This window comes from Saccopteryx leptura, chromosome 1 (assembly GCF_036850995.1).
Source record: "Saccopteryx leptura isolate mSacLep1 chromosome 1, mSacLep1_pri_phased_curated, whole genome shotgun sequence".
NCBI lineage: Eukaryota > Metazoa > Chordata > Mammalia > Chiroptera > Emballonuridae > Saccopteryx > Saccopteryx leptura.
Genome location: NC_089503.1, coordinates 381,388,954 through 381,414,025, shown reverse-complemented (window position 1 = coordinate 381,414,025; position 25,072 = coordinate 381,388,954). Strand labels below are relative to the sequence as shown.

At 46.0% G+C, this 25,072-nt stretch overlaps 1 protein-coding gene across 1 annotated transcript; it reads right to left on the bottom strand.

The window, feature by feature from the left end:
• Positions 1-214: 214 nt before the first annotated feature.
• GLO1 (glyoxalase I) lies at positions 215-23,458 on the bottom strand. The gene is made up of 6 exons (XM_066359501.1): positions 23,300-23,458; positions 10,584-10,666; positions 7,714-7,854; positions 6,852-6,919; positions 5,508-5,597; positions 215-1,656 (listed from the first exon to the last, which is right to left on the bottom strand). Exons 1-6 carry the CDS (start codon positions 23,381-23,383, stop codon positions 1,568-1,570), a joined length of 555 nt encoding a protein of 184 aa, XP_066215598.1. The 5' UTR covers positions 23,384-23,458; the 3' UTR covers positions 215-1,567.
• Between the last annotated feature and the right edge of the window lie 1,614 nt (positions 23,459-25,072).

Below are 25,072 nucleotides of genomic sequence, written 5' to 3'. Positions count from 1 at the left end.
TCGGCCCTGGGCACTGAGGATGGCTTCATGGAGACTCTGCCTCAGGCGCTAAAAATAGCTCAGTTGCAAGCATGGCCCCTGATGGGGGATTGCCAGGTGGATCCTGGTCAGGGCACATGTGGGAGTCTGTCTCTCTATCTCCCCTCCTCTGACTTGGAAAAGAAGAAAAAAGAAAAAAAAAAGTGCTGGACAGAAGTTTACAAAGTAAACACACTCTTATTTAAACACTTCCTTTATTTTAGCCTGTAAGTACTGTTGTTTGTTTGAGTTGCTCACATAAACCCACTCCATCCAAAGCTAAAATGCAACGTGCTTACAGCAGTGTGAGCACAGCAGGCGTGGCCTACCCAAAGGTTTTCTTCTAGTGTCTATAGAAAATCTACATGTACTTAAACCACACATAAGACGTTCTTATTCTTTGGGCCTTAAGAGATTTTTTCAAAATCAGTTTAGTTTTTTGAAATCCACCAGATGTCAATCATGGCAGGGAGGCCCAATGAGCTGATTTCTGATTACTAAGTTATCACTAATCATAATTTATCCTACATGATTACTGGCATCTGGAAGACCTTGGGGTAGGGGCTCTTCCTAAGTGATACAAGCACCACGCATACAAGAATAATGATGAGCCGTGTGCTACGGACTTCCTCCCCTGCCCCTTCCCCCCGTGGTGCTCAGGCCCAGGAGCTGAGAGGGTCACGTTAACTCCCTGAAGGTTTCTACGGCAGGACACTCGTGGAGGGCGTGTTGTGAGGTACTAACTCACGAGGTACAATCTAACTGCTAAAAGTGATGATGAAATCTTGAGTACTTAAGCCTATTTGTACTGCCTTCAATTCACTGAACTTATTTTACACGTCTAACCTGTTTCCTTTCTCACAAGAGAGTTGGGAGGATTAAACAAGCTAAAATATGTGACAGCCGCATCCAGTGTGTGCACACCCAGGAGATGATATTCCCACCCTTCCCCATCCCCAAATAAGGCGTTTAGTCCTTGAACTTTGCAAGTACTTTATAAATAAAAAGAAATTAGTTTCTGTCAGCATCCTTGTCGGCATGACTCTGAATGGCTCCCAAGGGGGCCTTCTCCTTTGTAAAATAAACACTGGATACTATTTGAAGTCCAGGATTTCAGTTGTGTTCAGTGCTCTTGACTTTACACTGTGAAAAGTTATTTCTGAGGAACGGAAACCCCAGAAGATAACCACAACAGAAACATGTTCAATGTTTTCTTTCTTTTTTAAATGAGGAGCCAAAGGCAGACTTGGAGAAGTCACACTTAGGAGAGCAGGCAAATGCAGCCTCTGAGGGGACCTGTCCTAATTACGATCTAAAAAAGCAATGTCACACAACTACAGTCAAGGACACGGGACAAAGCACTACTTTAAAACCAGGCTGGCTGAGAAGGCAGGTGAAAAACACAGCTGACACAGGAAGGGGAAGGGACTTCAGCATAACTCGAACCGGGACAAGGAACCATCAGTCCCGGAAGCCTCACAGTACGCCGTTTCCCGTTTCCGCCCCTACAGCGTCTTCACTGAAATCCCACAGCTGTCTTCTTGCAGCGCTAAATAATAGTTATCATTTTGTTAGGGTTCAAAATTTCAATCCAGTAGCCATCAGGATCTTGAATAAATGCCAGGCCTTTCATCTTACCTGTAAAATGAAATGATTTTCATTATTAAAGAGACTGTTAAAAAAACAACTGAAAATTTTAAAACATAAATTATTTTGTTTATCATCTTCATTTTTAAAAACTGTGTTGTCACTGTAGCCCAAACGCACGTTTTCCAGAATGACTAATACTCTAGCTCCGGCACAGGGCTGGAGCCAACCCGAATGAAACAGTGTGGGGCTGCGACATCTCTTGGGTATCAGGAGATTACTCCAGCTCCACGGTATCCCTTCATGCTACCAGCTGAGTAGTTACCACAACTGTCTTACTTTAAAGAGGATAAAAAATGAGGCCCTGGCCGGTTGGCTCAGCGGTAGAGCGTCGGCCTGGCGTGCGGGAAACCCGGGTTCAATTCCCGGCCAGGGCACACAGGAGAAGCGCCCATTTGCTTCTCCACCCCCCCCCTCCTTCCTCTCTGTCTCTCTCTTCCCCTCCCGCAGCCAAGGCTCCATTGGAGCAAAGATGGCCAGGGCGCTGGGGATGGCTCCTTGGCCTGTGCCCCAGGCGCTAGAGTGGCTCTGGTCGCGACAGAGCGACGCCCCGGAGGGGCAGAGCATCGCCCCTGGTGGGCGTGCCGGGTGGATCCCAGTCGGGCGCATGCGGGAGTCTGTCTGACTGTCTCTCCCCGTTTCCAGCTTCAGAAAAATACAAAAAAAAAAAAAAAAAAAAAAAATGAGGAGCTCGAAGGAGCCGGCAGCGTGGCTGGACAGCCACACACCCCGTTAAGACTGTCCCGTGTGATCCAAGCTCTGTCAGCCGGATCCTTTCTCAGAGGAATGATAACTGGGTTGAAAGGCTGGTAGGTGGAGCAGCAGAGCTGTTCACTTCCATGAAAAAATGTGATCTGAGAAACTGATTATGGGACCAGGATGCTGACCTGAATCGGGTGACTCCTCTCCCTGGTTCCTCTGCACAGAATCAGCCAGGGGAGCACAGACGGCAAGCGGGGAAACAAAAGTCAACTCCTGCCTGACCTGTGGTGGCGCAGTGGATAAAGCGTTGACCTGGAATGCTGAGGTTGCTGGTTCGAAACCCTGGGCTTGCCCGGTCAAGGCACATATGGGAGTTGAAGCTTCCTGCTCCTCCCCCCTTCTCTCTCTCTCTCAATCTCTCTCTCTCTCTCCTCTAAAATGAATAAATAAATAAATATTTAAAAAAAAAAGGTCAACTCCTTGTGTGGTGGCGGGGAGGGGGGTGGCAGGGATGGGGACGGTGGGTCTGTGTGGAAGGGGCAGACCTGGCCGGGCCAGAGGCAGTCCATCCCCGCGATGGGGAACAAACAGGAGTTCTGTGAGCCTGGCTCCGGCTCCTCCCAGTGCCCTGGGCCTCAGCAGCCACCCCAGCTGAGCTCCTAACCTAAGACTTGTTCTGCGCATGTGAGGTGCTTCTCATTTTCAGGTCCCTGCAGATCTCTGCCCACCCTCTTCCGGAGATCACTAGGTTGTTAAGGACTGACGTGGCCTTCCCCTCATTCACATGGCCTGATTGACAGGAATAGCTAATAGTTGCACTAAAAAAAAAAAAATACCCCTGAGACCAAAATAATAAGAATTTGAGGAACAGATCCATAAAACAAACAATGATTATAAAATTCAAACAGAAGAGCAAATATTAGACTGATGGACCGCGAAATATTAAAATATGTAAAAGTGGGCTGTGGCTGGCTGACTCAGTGGTAGAGTGTTGGCCCGGCGTGTGGAAGTCCCGGGTTCAATTCCCAGTCAGGGCACAAAGGAGAAACAACCATCTGCTTCTCCACCCCTTCCCCTCCCCCTCCCCTCCCTCCCTCTCTCTTTCTCTCTCTCTCTCCTTTTTCCTCCCGCAGCCAAGGCTTGAATGGATCGAGCAAGGTGTCCTTGGTTGCTGACGGTGGCTCCCATGTCCTCGCCTCAGGCACTGAAATAGCTCAGTTGCTGAGCAACAGAGCAGCAGCCCCAGATGGGCAGAGCATTGCCAGGTAATGGGCTTGCCAGATGGATCCTGGTAGGGGTGCATGCGGGAGTCTGTCTCTCTGCCTCCCTGCCTCTCACTTAAAAATAAAAAATATGCAAAAGTGATGAGGAATACAAAATATAACCAGTATAAAATAAGAACAAGAAAAGTTAAAGGAACCAAGCAAAACCGAGGAATCAAAATTATAATTAGCTGAAATAACACCAGAGATGAGAACACAAAAGGTGAACAGATGCATCTGAGGAAAAGTTAGCTAACTGGCATGCCAACAGTTTGAAGAAATCTAGAAAGAAGGCAAGAACAAAGAAATAACAAACATAAAACGCTTCTAGAACAAAACAGAAGCAAACATACAAAAGAACACAAATCAGACAGTAGACTTTTCAACAGCAACACTGGATGGAAAACTAAGACCATGGAGTGCTATTTCCATGATTGAAGAGAAATAAACCTAAAATTCTATATTCAGCAATATTGCCACTCACATATACATACAAGGCTGCAGACATCTGTCTCGCAAACCCTCGGGAAACAGTTTGGGTGGAGGTACTTAAAATCTAAAGGTACAGAAAATCTAAAAAATGCTGTAAGAGGTATATGGAGAAAAGGTGATCTAATACCTTGATATACAGGTGTGGGCAAAAACAGGTTTACAGTTGTGAGTACGTGAAACACAGTTTATTTTTGTATTATTATTGATTAATTATTGCATTGTGTATTTGTTATTACAACTGTAAACCTACTCTGCCCACCTTTGTATGTATTATAGTTTTTAAAAAATCAACGCTATCCCAGTCTGGGCAATAGTAACCCGATGGGAGTAGATGGTAGCATGTTCTTTGCCTAATGGGGAGGATGTCTGGGTATTAAATCCCATCACTGAAAAAAGTAGAGAAACGGCCCTAGCTGGTTGGCTCAGTGGTAGAGTGTCGGCCCAGCTTGTGGATGTCCCAGGTTTGATTCCCAGTCAGGGCACACAGGAGAAGCGACCATCTGCTTCTCCACCCCTCTTCTCTTCTCTTCTCTTTCTCTCTCTCTCTCTCTCTCTCTCTCTCTCTTCCCCTCCTGCAGCCATGGCTCCACTAGAGTGAGTTGGCACCAGGTGCTGAGGATGGCTCCATGGCCTCTGCCTCAGGTGCTAAAAAAAGGGCTCAGGTTGCAAAGGAGCAATGGCCCCAGATGGGCAGAGCATCACCCCCTAGTGGGCTTGCCAGGTGGATCCTGGTCAGGGCACATGCGGGAGTCTGTCTCTTTGCCTCCCCTCCTCTCAGTAAAATAATTTTAAAAAGTAAAAGAAAGAATTAAAATGAAACAGTGAATGTTTCAAATGAACACTGAAATAATGAATTATGACAGCAAAAACAGAGCTAAGTAAAATAAATTATAATACATGAACATCCAATAAAATTCAGCTACATACTATTTCAAGAGACATATATACAATACACCATAAGGACAGGCAAAGGTTGTAAAAGATGAAAAAGGGAGGCCAGGCAATTATCAGCCGAAGAGATCTGGTACACGTGTATCACAACACCTTCTAAGGAAGTGATTTCCAGTGGCTAGGCAACACCTGCGAGAGAGAAAGCTGGGGGCCAGAGAGAGACGTGGCGGGCTCGCAGGGTATGTGACAGGGCCTAGGTCTTCGATGGCTCCCACATCCTGTGTCTAGTCCTTGTGAAGCCACCTCGTCACGGTCTTTCAGTTCCCTAACATAGGCAGGTATTCGCCCAATAGTATCCATTCTTTCCTTAAGCTGGTTGAAGTAGATTTCTTCAATGTTACTTGCCCCAAAGGGTTTTACTCCAACAGCACCCTCGCTGTGGGTGCTGAGACGTTCTGTACCTGGAGAGGCCTGAGAAACACGGAGCAGACTCACCATCATCAGGTTTCTTCACAAACTTCACTCCCAGCTCCTCAAATCTTTTACAAGCGCCGTGAACATCAGGAACGGCAATTCCGATGTGACCTTAGCGACCACCCCCCGAAACAAGGCAGAGAAGGAAGAAATCATTACTACAGGGTAGCCAAGTGCCACAAATGGCTTCCAAAACTAGTATATTTCTAAAATAACCCAAAACACACTGAATCAAGTACATTCAAAAACTATAATATACAGGGTGGGGCAAAAGTAGGTTTACAGTTGTTTGTTTGAAAAATAATATGCTAATTCATTAATAATAATACAAGAATAATACAAGAATAAACTGTATTTCATGTACTCACAACTGTAAACCTACTTTTGCCCCACCCTGTATTAAAGAACAAGAATCTAAGTCTGTCTGTGTGTAATAAATTAATTAGTTGCTCGGAATTATAAATTATTTAAAATAAGCTCAATATCGGCTCATACCACTGCTCACAATAATTAGGGGATATTTTATAGCTTCATATTCCTTTTGAACTATCTCCTAATTCTGCCCTAAAAATTAGAGCAGATTTTATCGCTACACATTCATCTGGAAATATCCCCTAATTTTTGTGAGCAGTATATATAGTTCAATCCATTAAAAATTACCTACATCAAAGAAGAGTAATCAGCCCTGGCCAAGTAGCTCAGTTGGTTAGAGCGTCAGCCTAATATGCCAAGATTGCAGGTTTGATCCCCAGTCAGGGAACATACAAGAATCAACCAATGATGCAGACAACTGGAAAACAAATCACTGTTTCTCTCTTTCTCCCTCCTTCCTTCCCTCCCTCCCCACCTACAAAAAAAGAAAAGAGTAATCATTTCCTCATACTTAATAGGGCTGTGGTTGACATTGACTATAATATAGTAGCCAATTTAAGCCTGTAATCCTGTCATCTTGACTGAGAGGTTTTAATTCAAGCCAAAAGTGTATGCTAGCAAAAATCAAGATTATTATTAACCATAGTTTTTGTTTTGTTTGTTTTTTTTAATTAAAAAATCTACTGGAAATATAACACAGACTAAAAAATAAAATCACTGTGAAAGAGTAGGTGTAAAGTTTAGACTGAGACTGTGAGATTAAACAACTAAATAAAATTATCTGTGCAAGTAAAAATAACCCTACCCTAATAAATTAATTATACGTAATGTTTTAGATCTGTTACAATCATAAACAGGTACACAATGCAAAAAGCACTCAAATCCATATGTGCTGCTCACAAAAATTAGGGGAGATTTCAAAATTAATATGAAACATAAAATATCCCCTAATTTTTGTGAGCAGTCTGTATTACAAACAATAGGGAAACATACCAAATCCTCGAGGGTCTGAGTTGCCGCTGTGGTAACTCTGGGTCTCATCAGCTTCAGTGCCCCAATTGCTATGAAAGGAGGGAAAGGGTAATTACAAGTGACCTTTAGAACGAGATACTCTGAAAACAGAGTTGCAATAATCTGTCTTTGAAATCTTACCATATATATATATGCTACTTAATATACTTGGTCTAATCTCTGCTATTGTAAATATTAAGTTTTCAAGTATAGAAAGGGCAAATGGGTGAAGTATGATTTTAACTCGATTTAAGGAGACTAAACCAGTTATCTGGATAACAATAAGAAAAGCAACTCTCATTTATTGCGCTGAGGATTTTATACTTCATTCCATCCTCACAACAGCTCCACAGGCTATATTTGAGTATCTCCACTTTATAAATGAGACTGTCACCTGCGGAGGTGACAGAACGTGTTCAGGGTGGCAGAGCTACCGTCAGAGGCAAGACTCGTGTTTAGGTCCGATTCCAGAGCTGTTTGGAATCAGGGGACCCACTAAACCGTACATCCTGAAACAGATGCTGTTTCTCTGGTGGTTAAAGAGCGCACAGAAACAACGTCAAGAATAAAAAGAAAGGAATGCCTAGTTCAACATTTTACAGACCCTGGTTCTAGTGCCTAAACATTAGCTAGCTGTAGTTTGGCAAATATCTTGCCATTTCAGTCTTTGATTCTCTGTAAAAACCAAATGATCTCACTTGTCCCGCCTATGCCACGGGACAATACAAAGACCAAAAGATCCATGACAAAGCCACTTGCACATATTGTTACAGAAGCAGCCTGCTTAGGTAGACCAGGTATGAAAAAATGGAGACTATGTAAAAAGATGAAAACCCATACTCACTGCGTCAGTTCGAGCGTAGCCTTTCTGGAGAACACCCAGGCTACCTTTTCATCTTTATCTTTTGGGATGTCATTTTTATCCTCATAAGCCAAAAAGTAGAGTGAAAATTTCATAGTGGGAAAATCTAATTTTTGGAGTAGCCTGAAATTAAACAGCAATACGCCCAAGTCAGTTAACAGCAGGACAGGCTGACTCACACTAAAGTCAACACAACAATATTCAAGTTCTAAGAGTAAGACCCATGTGCAGTGAGGCCATTTTAATAGGAAAAGCAGGGGAAACCAATGAAAAAGATCTCATCAAAAAATCAAACACCTATTCATCTGTAAATATCAGTGACATAAAAACAATTTTTAAAAGCTAATGTTTGCAAATGCCATCAATTCTTCAAATATAATGAAATCCAGCGGAATTATGGTACTTATTTTTATATGGCAAAGGTATCTTTAGAAAATAATTTTATTTTTATTGAAAAATATAATATATTCCTTTACTGTCCTTTCAGATACATGATATTCTGTTAAATAAAAGATATGCCCTGAAAGCAGTTGATCAGCCACTAACCTGGACATCTGAAACTAATACAAAATAATATGAAATGGAAACTGTAGTTGAAAAATAAAATTTATATTAAAAAATAAAAATTAAAAAATAAAGACATAAATAAATGTATTGAGTTCTTACTAAGCCAAAGCCCCCAATAAAAAACTCCAATAAATATGTGGTAAGGACTGAACAGAAGATAAAATGTCAACAATACGGTGGTTAACGGTATCAGATACTGCAGAGAGGTCAAACAGGACTGAGACTGCGAACCCGTGACCAGATACAGAAAGGTCCTGCGAGGGCGGGGCCAGCGGGGCTACAGGAGCTGGACCGCCCGGACTGGGCGTGACGGGGGGGGGGGGGGGGGCGGGGGGGGGTGAGCCGGTCAAACAGTGGGCCTGGTCCCCCTTCCTAGTGGGGGGTGATGATGGGAGGGAGGGCGGGAGCGGAGGGCAAGAGGATCCTGGAATAGAGAGGACTGAAGCTTCTCGCTAGGTTGAGGGGGAAGAGCCAGTGGACAAGGAGAGGCTCATAGGAGAGAAAGGGTGGATGAATTACTAATCCTGAGGTTTTCAAAAAGATAATCGAAGTTACAGCCTATAAAGTGAGTCTGGGGTGTAAGATTTCTTCCCAAGGGGTAGGGTCGAAGGAGGATGCAAACCATACAATATTCTCTAGATGACTGCGGGTTAAATGCTCCCAGATGACCTGACCTTAGGCAATAAGAGGGAATGAATGACTGAGGCAGAGTGAGGAAACAGTTCCAAACCTTTTCGTCATCACCGCTATGGAACACGCCCTGGCCCACTGACAGCGATGCGCTGACTGATCAAAACTAAGATTCGCTCTCATCTGTTTTTTTTGTTTGTTTGTTTTGTATTTTTCTGAAGCTGGAAACGGGGAGAGACAGTCAGACAGACTCCCGCATGCGCCCAACCGGGATCCACCCGGCACGCCCACCAGGGGGCGAGCCACTCTAGCGCCTGGGGCAGAGGCCAAGGAGCCATCCCCAGCGCCCGGGCCACCTTTGCTCCAATGGAGCCTTGGCTGCGGGAGGGGAAGAGAGAGACAGAGAGGAAGGAGGGGGTGGGGGTGGAGAAGCAAATGGGTGCTTCTCCTATGTGCCCTGGCCGGGAATTGAACCCGGGTCCCCTGCACGCCAGGCCGAGCTCTACCGCTGAGCCAACCGGCCAGGGCTCATCTGTTTATAACAAAGCATCAAGCGCCTCACACAGTCTGCTATCTCTGCACCCAAAGCAGACTCCCAGCCTCCCAGCCCAATCAGACGGGAAATGCAGGCAGCACAGGACCTGCTGAACTCGCTTTTCTCCGCTAAACTTATCTTCCAGTACCAGGCAGGCCCCCTACTTGGGGGCTCTTTACAAACAAGGCCAACACTGGAGCCAGTCAGACCTGCCTTCCAATTTGGGGCCCGTCACTTAATGTCTAAGCTTTGGTTTTTTCCTTCACATGTGAAGAGGGGATAAGAGCTACGCCGAGGGCCCGCTCTGAAGACGGAATGAATCACACGTAAAATGCCTGCAAATGGCACCTCTGCCACTGGCATCTGTGCGCACCCTGTCCTTTCAATCTGCCGTAAATACAGGCACAGCGCTCTTCCTGAAAAAACCTACAGGAAACTGTTCACGCACTTATCCTTGGGGAGAAGAACTGGGAGAGGGAGGTTATTACTCTTTATTTTGTATTTTTCTCAATTGGTTGGATTCTCTAAACATAGACATACACTGTATTACCTGGATTTTTCTCTCGATGTCAGCGTAGGCTAGCTAGGCAGTAAATTAAAGATCTTTATCTATATTACCAAAAACAGACAAAAAACTCAAGAAAAATAAACAAATACATTTTGAGAATGACACGATCAGTGGAGAGTGTCTATTCCACAAAAGAAAACACACCCTATAAAAACGGGGCAGATGGCCAGTTGTAGGTCAACTCAACCATTTTTTAAGTAATATGTATTTATATCTTTTCTGAAGTAAGCAAGAGGCTAAAGGAGGCTATAACATCAAAAGGGTCTGGACACACTAAGGACTTAGGTGGCAGCCCTCGGAGAGAAGGGAGTGAGAGAAAAGACGAGTGTGGTGGCCCATGGTACAGTGAGCCGTACCTGGCTGGGACCGAGGGGAGGAAACTGACAAGAACCCCCGCCAGGCAAGCCTCGTCCCAGGTGGCTCGCCAAAAGGACTTTTGTGTTTTATGAAGTAAACTTAAACCCATTTTAAAAAATAGATCTGAAAACATTCCCTACGCTTGCAAAGCTATGCATTTTAACATTACAGGGCGCCAATAAATGGTTCACTTACGTCATTCCAAGAACTCTAGTATAAAAATCCAAAGACTTCTTAGGATCCTTAATTCGCAGCATGGTCTGCTGCAACAGAAAATCCTAAGGAGAAACAGCATACATTAAACACCTTTATAAGCTTTACTACTTGTTACTAAGAGTAATTGTGCTTTCTGTAACAAGATGCAAACAGCCTGGCACTGTAACACATAAGAACAAAACTTGGACCTCTGCCTACCAGGGAAATCACCTGGAAACAGTTTCCATAGCTACTACCTACAATTTGGACTCTCTGTCCAAGAGTTTTTTCTGGTGACAAGGGTGGGGCAGGTTCAAAGTGCCAGGGAGGTCATATCCCAGGAGTGACCCTCAACCAGTAATGGATAAAAACCCCTGGCTTCGTTGCCCCTTAGTGGGACGATTCTGAGGCGTGTTCCACACAGTCTCAGGGGTTTCTCAGCAAGACTGAGCCCAAATGCCCTCACTCTTATCATTGCCTCTGTTCCCCACCGCAGAGAGTTCTCTGACTCCTAAACGAATGACTGAGAACCAAGCCCTTATCTCTAGTCAGCTTTTGGGTGACCCAAACTAAGACAGTGACATCACAAATAGAGTCCAATCACTCTATCCAATCACTTGTTGAATGAATGCATACATGCCCTTACAGAACTATTTATTGGTAATCATAGCAAGGAGTTATTCAAAGATCCTAAACTCCTAAATAACTAAAAGGGTAAAAAGTTACTGGCTTGCCCTGGCTGGTGGTGCAGTGGATAGAGTGTCATCCTGGAGCTCCAAAGTCCCCAGTTCGATCCCCGGGTCCCTGGCTCAATCCCAAGGACACTTGGCTCGATCCCGAGGGCATAGCTTACTCGATGGTTGCCTGTTCGAGCCCTGGTAGGGCAGGTATGAGAGGCAATCAATAGGTACACAACTAAGTGGAGCCGCCAGCTGATGCCTCTCTCTCTTTCCCCTTCCCTCTCTCTTCCTCTCTCAAAATCAATGGGAAAAAACAGTAACTGTCTCTAATACCATTGTGAAACTGTCCAATTTAAAATTTAGGAAACAAAAGCCTAGAGTGACTGATAAAAGGGTAGGGAGTATAAAAGCTCATGGAGTTAACATTACTATTATTAGCATTAAAATTTTCCTAGGGTCTGACATCAGGGGGGTTATTAACTTCATTAGTTACATAACTGTGAGGTTTTACTATAGGTATTAATATCCCCATTTAATGTATGAGAAACATACTCAGGATGATTAAATTAATTTTCCCAGCTTCCTGATCTAAGTTCAGGTCTACTGCTACCATAGGTATCTTTGAAGTCAGGAGTCTGTTAACCACATCCGTGCTTCCTAACAAACTTTTATTGTCATACCCGAGGACTTGACAAGACAGGGCTGAAAATTCCAAACTCGCCCTTCGCAGACACACAGACACCTCTCCCCTGGAACTCAGATTGTATATAATACAAATATATTATTCGTTCAGCACCCTTAGCAAGTTATAGTTTTCTATTTTGCTAAATTCTAAGTAACCAAGATGTACTCTATTTCAAGCATTAAAACCTCATTTAAAACAAAACCAGACTAAAAAGTATCTTAATAAGCTGATCTTAATGACTGTAACAACACAATTCTTCATTCACTGTTGTTTATAATCACATATGAGGCAGTTGGCTCTGAAGTTACATTTCTAGAATATTTGGACTGTGTTTCTCAGTCAGGTGCTACGCTCCTAAAAGTCTCAGTTTCAGCAAACAGCTGAAACAGAGAGAATCAGCTCCTGACACCCAGGCTCAAGTGGGCCTTGATTTCTCCCACTGGACATAACTGCATGCACACGGGCAAGGTTGTTCTGTGACTGAGCAGACCACAGTCCTGGCAGCAGAACCAGTTCCGCCCCGGTGCTCTCCTCCCAGCGGAGATCAAAGCGAGGCGCTGAGAACACTACAAAAGCAGCAAATACTCTCTCCCTGCAAACACAACGGAGACACACACTATCAGTTACAATGTTTGCTGGAGGAGACGGGCTCCAGGCCAGACTACAGTCGGACTGCATGCGATGACAAAGGCTGTGCCCGGCAGGCCTCCAGGGCACAGCTGCCGTCCTCCCACGAGACCTGGTGCACGGCCAAGGCACCTTGGCCTCTGGAGGGAGCTGCCGGCCAGGCCTGTGATCCCGGTGATCCCACCAAACACTAACTGCTGCTGTGATGAACCTTGCGGATGGGATGAAGATTACTCAGCAGTTGACCTTAAAATAGGGTTATCCAGGTAAATCCAACGTCATCCTACAAGACCTTAAAAGCAAAAGAGGAACAGAGAAGACTGAGATGGCAAAGAAGTGTGGCAGAAGAGGAAGGCAGACCCCAAAGGTGAGACGGACCCAATGTGCCCCTGCCCTCTCGGAGATGTAGGGGCTCGTGTGCTAGGAGCCCCCGCTGACAGCCAGCAAAGAAACCGGGACCTCAGTCCTGCAGCCAAAGGAACCGAATCCCGTCAATAATCTGAAAGCCTCTGCAAGGACCCCCCCCCCCCCCCAGAGTCTCCAGTACGGAAGGCAGGCCTGGCAGCAGCAAACGAACGCATCTCAATGTTAAGTCCATACCTTGCCGAGGTAGGCTTCAATCTTTTTCACAGGGTTTTCAAATGATTAGAACTCTTTGAGATGTAAGAATATGGAAAACCTCTGCCATCTACGTTCCTGCCTTAAAAAATGTACAGAATTGAATCTTATTTTGATGATTCAACGACATGTCCATAAATATCATTGTCTCATGCTCTGATACAGGAGGCTACTACTGGTACAATCAGTACCGCTTGTCCCTATATTGAGTACATCTCCAACTCCTGTTTTTATTTTACTTTTAAAATGAGTTTTCTCTCTTCCCTCACCATTGAGCGATTAATTGTCAATTCTACCAGCAAAACTCTTCCTGGGACACACACAGGCTCCAGCTATGTCCCCGAAATTCTCTGACTCTACTTGTCACCGCCTCCCAGCTAGTGGCAGACCCCTGACTGCACCTCCCCCCAGGCTGACTCGAACTCCTCTTCCGCCTCCTGCTGCGGGTTCTCAGAGGGGCCCTTCCTGCCACATTCAGGCGCCAGGGCCAGTCCCCTGCTAAAATGCTCCTCCCCAGAGCGACTGCTAAATCTGTTCAAATGCCATCCTCTCCATGAGGCCTGCCCTGCCCACTTTATTTAAAATCGTATCTCTCCACTTCAATCTCCTTACATTAGTCCATTTTCTTTTTTCACACTTTTATTGTTTTTCTTTCCCCATTAGAATAGAAGCTACGTAAGGGCGGGGAGGCTTGTTTTGTTGACCAATGTATCTCAGAACAGAACCTGGCCCAGAGTGAGAACCCACAAATATTTGTTGAATGAGTAAATGAACTCTCACTGGGTTTTTCCTTCCAATCAGGCTGTAGCCAACACTACCAGTCTTTTCTTCAGTTAAAAAAAAAGTCTAGGCCCTGGCCGGTTGGCTCAGCGGTAGAGCGTCGACCTGGCGTGCGGGGGACCCGGGTTCGATTCCCGGCCAGGGCACACAGGAGAAGCGCCCATTTGCTTCTCCACCCCCACCCCTCCTTCCTCTCTGTCTCTCTCTTCCCCTCCCGCAGCCGAGGCTCCATTGGAGCAAAGATGGCCCGGGCGCTGGGGATGGCTCCTTGGCCTCTGCCCCAGGCGCTAGAGTGGCTCTGGTCGCCGGCAGAGCGACGCCCCGGAGGGGCAGAGCATCGCCCCCTGGTGGGTAGAGCATCGCCCCTGGTGGGCGTGCCGGGTGGATCCCGGTCGGGCGCATGCGGGAGTCTGTCTGACTGTCTCTCCCCGTTTCCAGCTTCAGAAAAATACAAAAAAAAAAAAGTCTAAAAAAATTATCTTCTAGAATCTGTTCTGTAATGACCCAGTTTACCATTCCACACTGACACGTTGGTCACATTCATACTTTCTCTCTGCAACATCTTTGTAGTACTAACATTCGTATTGCTAGACTACAGATGATTTTGTAATGACCTCTATTCAGTCTAGACCCAAATCCTTGTATCTTAGGCACATACGAGTGTCTGTTTGTTTTCCTATAGATGCTGTACCAGGTACCGTAAGATAACTTCAACAACCCTGCCTAGCCTAGCCCTATCCCGCAGTTCTTCTGGAAAGCAATTCGGATCTTAAGTGTCTTTAAAAGTTCATATTCTTAACTGAGATGTTCCCCTCCTAAATATATCTAAAAAGAAATACGTAGAAAACTCTTCAAAGATTTATGTACAAAGACATTCATCACAATACTTACACAGTAATTATGTGCCAGACACTATTCTAAGTGATCTACAGAAATTAACTCATATAATCTTCACAACAACCTATGAGCTATGTGTTAGTACCATCTCCATTTTACTGCCCAGAGAGTAAGTCAGCCCGAACAGCGTGATTACAAAGTCTTGGCTCCCAATCACCCTGGCTAAACTGCCTCTAACAACAAACAAACAGTTAGATAAACTATGACACAAGCCTACTCTGTAACTCTTGGTACTTCTGGATAACACTTGAATTATCTTGACAAAAAAGTTCCATTTATAAAAAGGTTCCTTAAAATTACCGTTTATTGCTATGGTTCTAAAATAACTACATCCTGTGTTTAAAAAGGCAGGCTTATGTTCATGTCTTACTGCAACAATTTTTTTTTCTTTTATTAATTTTAATTTTTTTTCAATTATAGTTGGCAGTCAATATTATATTTATTTCAGGTGTACATCATAGTGGTTAAACATTTATATAACTTTTGAAGGGATCCTCCCAATAAATTTAGTACCCACCTGGCACCACACATAGTTACTACAATATTATTAACTACTATATACAGTCGTCCCTCGCCATATCGTGGTTCGCTTTTCGTGGTCTCACTGTATGGCGGATTTTAAAATTGTATACATCTAATTTTGTATCGCGGGATTTTTTGCGGTATATGGGTATTTTTATATATTTATTATTTTAATTATTTCTTTGCGGTAAAATAAGCATTTTCTAGCCTAAAAAAATGAAAAGGTTTATAAAGCCTTAAAAAATATATAAATAAAATAAATATAAGGTCGCCACTTCGCAGATTTTTGCCTATCGCGGGGGGTTCTGGAACCTAACCCCACAATAGATGAGGAACCACTGCATTCCCTATGCTTCATCAGACAATTCTTAACTTTGTCTTTTTTTCCCCTATCATGTTCTAAAGTGGAAACAATACATGTAAGATGTTTTTTATACCTAAACTATCATAGGTTTTCTGGGATGACTATTGGGTAACAAAAGTTTGTTCTTTTGCCTTATAAAAAGAATAGAAATAATTAGGTTTGGGGGGGGGCATTCTCCAAATTTAATTAACTCAAAACTAATGTGTGAAAACTTTAGAGGTATAATCAAGGATGTTTCTAGTGCATGTCTTATGTGTCTGCAATATAATTCTGAAAAAATTAAAAAAGCAGGGCAGAAACGTGAACCAAAGGGTCAAAGTCCCTTTGAGTACCTCTTAATGGACTTTTTTTTTTAATAAGATGTGAGATGGCTCTAGCCAGCTGGCTCAATGGTAGAGCATTGGCCCAGTGTGTGGATGTCCCAGGTTCGATTCCTGGTCAGGGCACACAAGAGAAACGACCATCTGCTTCTCTACCTTCCTCCTCCTCTTTCCCTCTCTCTCTTCTCCTCCTGCAGCCATGGCTCGATTGGTTCAAGTGCATCAGCCCCAGGTGCTGAGGATGGCTCTGTGGAGCCTCTGCTTCAGGCACTAAAAATAGCTCTGTTGCCAGCATGGCCCCAGATGGGTAGAACATTGGCCCCAGGCAGGGGTTGCTGGGTGCAACCCGGCCATGGTGCATGCGGGAGTCTGTCTGTCTATCTTCCTAATCTTATTTGGAAAAAAAAAGAAAAAGAACAAAAAATGATGTGAGACTTAGGTAAAGCTTCATTTGTAACTACGGATCTCCAACCATTCCAGCACCATTTGTTGAAAACGCTATCCTTTCTCCATTAAACTTTCTCATTTTTGTCAAGAATCTGTTGGGCATAGGAGTATGGGTCTATATATAGAAATCTTACTTCTCTTTACATCTCTTTACTCTCTCCCATTTATAATTGCCTTAAAATATTTCCGCTGCTGGGTTGGTGTGGAATTTCAGGTCTCTGGGCATCTCCACTGCCACGGCACAGGGGGGAAGCTCGTTACTCCCTGGCGAGATGAACGAGAGGAATGTCCGGCTCCCTGCTCAGCCTTCCGATGCCACGCTGGCTGGGGGAGGCCGGCCACCTCCTCACAGCCTGTTGGGCAGAAGCCCAGGCTGCCCACCGAGCCTTTGCTGGCACGGGGGGGGGGGGGGGGGCGCAGCCCGTGTGTTCCGTGGAGTCTGGCTGTGGCAGAGCAGTCCTTGTCTACAAGTTTGTCTCATCGGGAAATACTGCCCATTTCCCAGCCCTGTGGCCGGAGAGAGGCCTTCATGGGGTCCCTTTTCTGTCTGGCTCCACGCCTGGGCTACAGACGGCAAAGATAACTGAGCAACCTCGCTACCACGTTGTTCTCAGGGTCTCGGGGTTCCTAGCCAGTCTGCCTTTCTCTTCACCTGTCAGAGTCTTTCTATGTCAGTTTTATATACAATGCGCAGAGTTTTAGCTGTACTTATCATGAGGAATGGGGAAAAGTATTCCATTCCCAAAAGAAGTCTTCAAATGGGTTTCATACAACTGTCCCCAACTACGCGATGTCTGTTTTCAGGATGTACCAAAAATTGTCAAGAAGCCAGAACAAGGGCAGAAAAGTTGCCTGACTCGGTTTCCTACCTCTCGCGTTCGCTTGCTCATGAACTCACTGCTCTAGACCTGTTACTACGGAGCTCTGGAAGACGGGTCACCTTACTCAAAATCGGACTCTCCACTGCCTCTGTCCCCGCCAGTCTTCAGGAAAGAGACATTTCAAACTTGAATTCAGCACTAGCCAAATTTTCAGGTAATTTTACATTTTTCTGGCCCAGAGTGTGTGCTGTGGCCTTAGTAAGGGTGATGCCAACGCCCTTTGGAGCCTGTCAACACTCTCTTCCCAGGAAGTTTTCAAAGGGGTCGCATCGCCCCCAGCAGGAAGTCTTCAGGCTCAGCTAAACATTCAGACTCACAGGACCGCCACAGGCTGGGAGGGTCTCATCAGGAAAACGCCCTGTCCGCAGAGCAGTGTTAGGTGGTCTCTTCAGAAGTCCTTAAAGGAGCCAGACAGCTCCTGTACAGAAAGGAGAGCCACACTGGGCAGGGGTGGGGACCACCCTGGTGTAGGAACCCTAAGTATCAGAGGGGCCAACATCCCCCCGTGTCAACTCCACAAAAGACAGCGTCAGAGTCACTGCGTTCGTGGCGTCTGATTAGGTATTTATAATTCTCTCTTCTCCAGATGCAATTTACCAATAGAGTTATTTTTACCATAAACAATATTCCCAAATAACAAATAGTATTTTTAATTGTTTCCTGGGAAACAAACTAGAGACAACTAAAGGTCAGATTCCTATCACGGGGAAAGGGGTGAACTCTTGACCCTTAGTGTTGCAACTCCTATAAAACAAAAAGTAATAGTTTTGTTTTTTCCTGACTTTTTAAAATCATGACTGCCTTCAGGAAAAGATCCTTTTGGAAACACAGGTGTATCTGAGGGGAACGAGATTGTTTTACTGTGTGACAGCTGGTGCAGGGTCTAATACGATCTATTGTTTTCCTACCTTCCTCCTTCTAGTGTTAATTCCTTGACTCAACCTACATCTGAATGTGACAAATGTCCCAGGAAATAATTCAGCCACTCCCTTCACATTCACTCTATCTTATCTAAATTGGGTTCACGTGATCCTTTCCTGCCCATTCTATACCTTAACAGCCAACACTTCAGGTATACTTTCCCTATCGATAAGGATGACAAATAGGCAAGATACACGAAGGACATTTCTTAAAATTTAAAAATTACCTGTGATATTAGCAAACACACAGGCCAGACTACTCTTGCAACAGATAAGAGAAACAGAAACATTCTAGAAGCCTTCAGTATCATGAGGCTTTTCAAATCTCAGGCAAAGGGAGAAAAAACATGTAAGTTTGAGAGAAATGGTTCTTTAGAGGCAACATGGCTCCAATGCTGGCTCTCCCACTGTTACCCTGAGCAAACCATGACTTCTCTAAAGCCTGTTTTCACGTCTTTAGAAGGGGGCAATTATAGTTCTCAGCTCCTAGGGTTCAGCTGAAAAGTAAACGGGATAATGCGTGAAAGTGCTTAGCATAGTGCCTGGCCCAGAGCAAACTACTTTGCTTATGATTGTTTCTGTTATTATTATTACAAAACACACCCAGAGTTTCCACTACCAACTACAGCATTGCTTTTGATTCCCAAATTGCATTTCCTAGGTCTTACCTCTACCTCAGCTCTGAACTGATGTCCCATCAACCACCGGGTCAAAATATTAAATCCATCACCGCCGAAACAAACACCCCTTTCAATATTCCCATCAGGGAGCGCCTCTAGAATCCCTTGTGAGCCCAAGTCAGATAGCTGGAATCTTCCTAGATTTATACCACTTTCTAACGACCATTCCCTTGATCATGTATGTCTTCATTACTTCTGGCCTGGGTGACTGCAATAGCCTCTCTGGTCTCCCCGCTTCAGCAGGCTTTTCAACACAGTCCGGAGTGAGCTTCCTATACTACTGCCAGAATGTTCTGTATCATGAAAACCCAACTGTGTCATTCCTGGATTAACAAATCCACCCGTCGGGGCGCCTCCCAGCTTTTCCAATCAAGTCTCAACAGCAAGGTCCTATGGTTGATAAATGCTTCCTTAACTTCATTTTTTGTCACCACTCCCCTAAACCGGTCGTCTCAAACGTTTCACACCCTTATCATTTCAAAAAGAGCATGCACCCACAATACATGCGTATATATTTTAATTATGTACAAGAACACATATACTAATAAAACACTACATTATAAAACATTTACCAAATAAAAATCTTTACAGGGTGAGAAAGGCAAGTGAACGTAATGGGAGCGCCCCCGACTCCGTTCAGCATCCCCTCGGCTGTTGTGTGGACTTCCCTCAGCCCGCCCTGCCTCCAGTTTCCGTCTCACTGTATTACCGGAAGTCCCTGCATCAGTCCTCTGAAGTCCTTGGGCTCTTATCCATACTATGATGCTCTCTGCCCAGAACAGTCGTTCGTCCATCTGGTTACTGTCCTGCTTCCCTCCTCCTTTCCATTCTTTCTCCCCTTACCTCTGCATCCAAATCTACCTGGCTACCTCCTTCGCATTTGGTAAAACTCAGCTTAAATGTCACCATTTCCCCAACTCCATCACCTAGCACTCCAAACTACTGTATGAAAGCACGCTGATGGGAACAGTAGAAAAACTGAATTTCAGATGACCACTTGGGAAAAGAAGCATTTGGCCTTGTGAAGGTTAGCCAAGTGAGACTGCCCAGAAGGCGTTGCAGCTGAGCCCTCCCTGGCCTGCCTTTGTGACAGACGCAGACCATCGGAGAGCGAGATGGCTTTCCTCCACTGCCGCTCTCCCCTCTCCAAACAGGCCTTCATCACTATCTCACTTCCTGGAAGAGCCTTCCAGGAGTCCTCACCAGCTCCGGCTTGGATCCTCCAATCTGCTCAGCAGAATGCTTCAAAACCCTGAACGGGCCCTGGCCAGCTAGCTCAGCAGTACAGCATGGGCCCAGTGTGTGGAAGTCCTGGGTTCAATTCCCAGCCAGGATACAGAGGATAAGCACCCATCTGCTTCTCCAACTTCCCCCTCTCCTTCCTCTCTCTCTCTGTCTCTCTTTCCCTCCTGCAGCCAAGGCTCCATTGGAGCAAAGTTGGCCCCGGGCGTTGAGGATGGCTCCATGGCCTCTGCCTCAGGCGCTAGAATGGCTCCAGTTGCAGCGGAGCAACACTCCACATGGGCAGAGCATTGCCTCCTGGTGGGCATGCCAGGTGGGTCCCAGTCAGGCACATGTGGGACTCTGTCTCTCTGCCTCCGTGCTTCTAACTTCGGAAAAAGACACACACACACACAAAAATAAATAAATAAAACTGACCGGGTCCTCACTGCCCGTATAAAATACAGCTTCCTTAGAGGTGACAGAGCTATCTGGAGTCGGCCAACCACTCCCGCCTTCTCCACCACTGCCCCACTGCTCAGATGGCCGGGGTATCAGCCCAAAACACATAATTTACCTCTCTAGGACGCGCGCACACTGCATCTCCCTGATCTCTCAGCACCTTTATGCTCAGATGTTTCCTCCACCTAGAATGCCCTCCCATGTAATTCTGTCTGCCTTGTGGTATTAGAATCCCCTCCATCTTTCAAGAAATGGGCCCACCCCTACTTTCTGCTTGAGCAGTCCCTTATCCCCACAGTTGAAATACAACCTTAAATTGTATCACTTTTCATAGTTTAGAGAAGGCCAATGCCCTGGGTCATCATAGCAGCTCTGTACATGCTGCTTTAACAAACTCAGCCCAAGTGCCCTGCTAACATCACTGCCGCCAACGTCAGGACCGGGGATTCAAAACAAAGACTCCAGATACCCTGTGCACACACCATTCCACAGGAGCCAACTTCAAAAATCTCTACCTCCTGTGCTCCCAGGGTGCTTTCTAATTTCAAAAGCACATTACTCCCAGTTCCACTTTTTTTTTTGTATTTTTCTGAAGCTGGAAACGGGGAGAGACAGACTCTCGCATGCGCCCGACCAGGATCCACCCGGCACGCCCACCAGGGGGCGTCGCTCTGCCGCAACCAGAGTTGGCTGCGGGAGGGAAGAGAGAGACAGAGAGGAAGGGGGGGGGGTGGAGAAGCAAATGGGCGCTTCTCCTATGTGCCCTGGCCGGGAATCGAACCCGGGTCCCCCGCACGCCAGGTCGACGCTCTACCGCTGAGCCAACCGGCCAGGGCCAGTTCCACTTTCTTAGTGTTGCTTTATGTTTCATGAAGGACTGCATCTTCTTCATCCCAATATCCCCAAACGTTCTTTACACATAAGCAGGAGATCAGGGTGAATTTAATTTTCTTTCCTTCACGTCAACTTCCAAAATCAGTGCTAAAAATCAGTACTCCAGAAGCTAAAGAGGGTGGAGGCTGGGTGTGAGGGCTCCTCCCTGGGCAAGTGACTCAACCTAAGTGCCCGAGTCTCATTTGTAAGATGGAAATAATCGCGTCTTCCTGAACGCAGCACACCTTCGACCGCTGGGCCATTCTGAAGGTGAGGCTAATTATGCCTTCCTCATAGGGCTGCTGTGAGGATTAAATCAAGTAATGTGCTTAAGACAACAACCCAGGGCCTGGCACGCTCAATATATACCAGCTACTAGTACATATTTCATTTTATGTCCCCCACTTAGAGTACCTCAAAGGCCAAGAATTACTGATCTAAAAAAATACTCCAAATCACCAACAGACACTTAGACTATATGAAGTGTAAATTATGAATGCAAGGACGTGTACTGAAAAGTGATATTAAAAAGGTCTTCCTGAAATCTTTTTCAAAAAAATAGCCCAGTACACAAAATATCAAGTTATCTGGGAAATAAACATATTTAATGACTCTATATTATGTGAAGTAACTATTACTATTAGAAGGTATACAAGTGAGATGAATGTGAGAGATTATATGTATATACATATATAAATGTATTTCTTCCCCTTTAGTTTTGCGGTGACTAAGGTTCTGCTAAGCTAAGTACCAGGTGTTAAGTCAAAGGCTTTAGCAGTTAGAGGAGTATGACTCTTCACCCTGAAGGCAAAGAGCAAGCAGGAACCAAAGTCATGAAACCCTTCTCAGAGGGCTGCACAGAGGACTTCAGGAATTCCCCAGCCCATTGAATAAATACACAGAGGCGTTCACTGACACGGATGAGCCGCACACTGGCATAAACTCGCCCGCGCTGCTGTGTCACCTTGACAATGCACGGCTGCACCACACCTCAGTGAGCTAGTAGTTCGTTACACTGACGCTTAGTACAGACACGTTAGACAAGCTGGAGGGATGCAAGCCTTCATATGCAACACCAGGTCATTCCTCTACTGGGTCTCAGCTGCAAGGAGGAGATCAGTGAAGAATAAGACTCCTTTCCGATCTAAGCTTCGTGAGCTGCCATGGGGGGGGGGGGGGCACCACGCACAGGGAGGGCAGACATGCGGTAGGAGCAAACGTAAAAGTCAAGGAAAAGTGAAATTCTGGGTGCGGTTAAACCCCAGCCGACCAAATTAGCGGGTAGGAGGTAAGCCTGGGGTCAGGGCAGTTACGGAATAGTGATGCAAGCTGGGAGAGGCTGGCACGGATCAGGGACCTTTGAACCTGAGCTGGGAGTTCTGAAGCTGCTCCTCTTATACGCCACGGTTACTGACCGGGGGGATCACGCACACCAACCCACAGGCAAGGGAACTGACTGTGAGTTAGCTGGACTTCCAGTTACCACCCCGAAATTAAAAAGTTAATGCAAGCTGGGTTTGCAGGCCTTGTAACGACCTGAAGAAATGGATGCTCTCACGGATCCCCCATTGGACACCATGCCCCCTCTTCCTAGCCCACCCGGCCCGTGCAAGGCGGGCGAATGGGCTTGGAATCCAGTCCGAGACGGGCCTGCCTGAGCCCGGGGGTCTACCCCCCGTTAGAACCCCAACTGTACCACGCGGGGGACCCGACGCGGAAGAAGAAGGTTCTGCGCCCACCTTGGTGCTGGGGTCCGGGTCCGAGCAGCACCCGAGGGCAGCCTGGTCGGTAAGGCCGCCAGACGCGGGCTGCGGTTCTGCCATGGCTGCACTGCTGTATCACGGACGATGGTCCCCGGGAACCCGGCTGCCTCCGACACTCCATCCAGGCCCTGTGGGCCTTCGCCAGCCACGCCCATGGGGCGGATGGCCGCTGACTTCCAGCCAATAGCCGTGCGCAAAGAAAGTTGGCTCCGCGCTGATTGGGTGTCAGTGCCTCCAGCCACAGAGCTCTGTGCCCAAAGACTACAACTCCCAAGGTTTGCCTTGCGCCTGAAGGAGGACCGCTTGAGGGCCGGAAAAAACAAACAAACACAACCCTCACACACAAAATAACGGAACCAAAAAACTTGCTGGCTAGAGTGGCTTCTCTGCCTTGTTTGGTGACCTCCTTTCGTTTCTATTTAACTGTTGAAGTTCAGTGACCACCCATACATACCTCAGGGCTGCACCTTGGTAGGAAATCGGAATCTGAAGGAAAGAGAATAGGGAGTTACTCTTTGAAGTAGAACAATCCCAAGATCTTTCTTAAATTTAAACAGAACAGGGTAACAGTCTGGGCACATGCGGGAGCCTGCCCTGCCTCTCTGCTTCTCCATACTGTAAAAAAAAAAAAGGCCCTGGCCGGTTGGCTCAGCGGTAGAGCGTCGGCCTGGCGTGCGGGGGATCCGGGTTCGATTCCCGGCCAGGGCACATAGGAGAAGCGCCCATTTGCTTCTCCACCCCCACCCCCTCCTTCCTCTCTGTCTCTCTCTTCCCCTCCCGCAGCTGAGGCTCTATTGGAGCAAAGATGGCCCGGGCGCTGGGGATGGCTCCTTGGCCTCTGCCCCAGGCGCTAGAGTGGCTCTTGTCACTGGCAGAGCATCGCCCCCTGGTGGGCAGAGCGTCGCCCCCTGGTGGGCGTGCCGGGTGGATCCCGGTCGGCGCATGCGGGAGTCTGCCTGACTGTCTCTCCCCGTTTCCAGCTTCAGAAAAATACAAAAAAAAAAAAAAAAAAAATACTAGTCAAAAACCTAGGTTCAAGTTTTGGTGACACTATTTATTATTAGCTTGGAATAGCTAATCCCGCTTCCTTGCAGCGTTTTGGTGAGAATCAGGTGAGATGTAAGTAATGATTTCACTATTTATGAGCAAAAGTTCCGTAACTTTCAGTGTGTTTTATGTTAATTTTAATAAGGCACATAATTTAATTGTCTTCAATGGAAGACTTAAGTCACCACTGTTATTAATGGAGCTGTTGGTGCCAATTCAACACCAACAAGAATCCCCAATTTGGGGGACGGTGAAGAAGCAAACTTTAAGGAAACTGTATTTGGTACAAACAACTCAACTGTGCTACAGCACTGCTGACAGCTGTGGAACAGCACTGATGTGAGGCAGCCCTGGGGCCAGTCCCCTCTCTGGATAGACAGCTCTGCTCCACTTGGCTCAGTTCTGTTCCTGCACTACATTCCAACGAGGGAAACACAGTTTGCACTCTACTTCTACAGTAAGCTTCAGCCTTCTGTGAAAAGCGAAAAGATGCTCTCTGAACTAGAGGGAAGCTGACTTTTACAGACAGAAGTCTCTACCCTTTTCCCTGATTGGTTTGTCCTCATGCAAATGAAGGCTCAAAATCCTCTAAATGAGATTGGTCCAAAGTGCACTGTCCTGATTGGTCAAAATGGAGCCTCTCCGATTGGCCAGTGAGAGTACTCATGGTAATATGAACGCAAAGCTGACATTGGTTGGGGA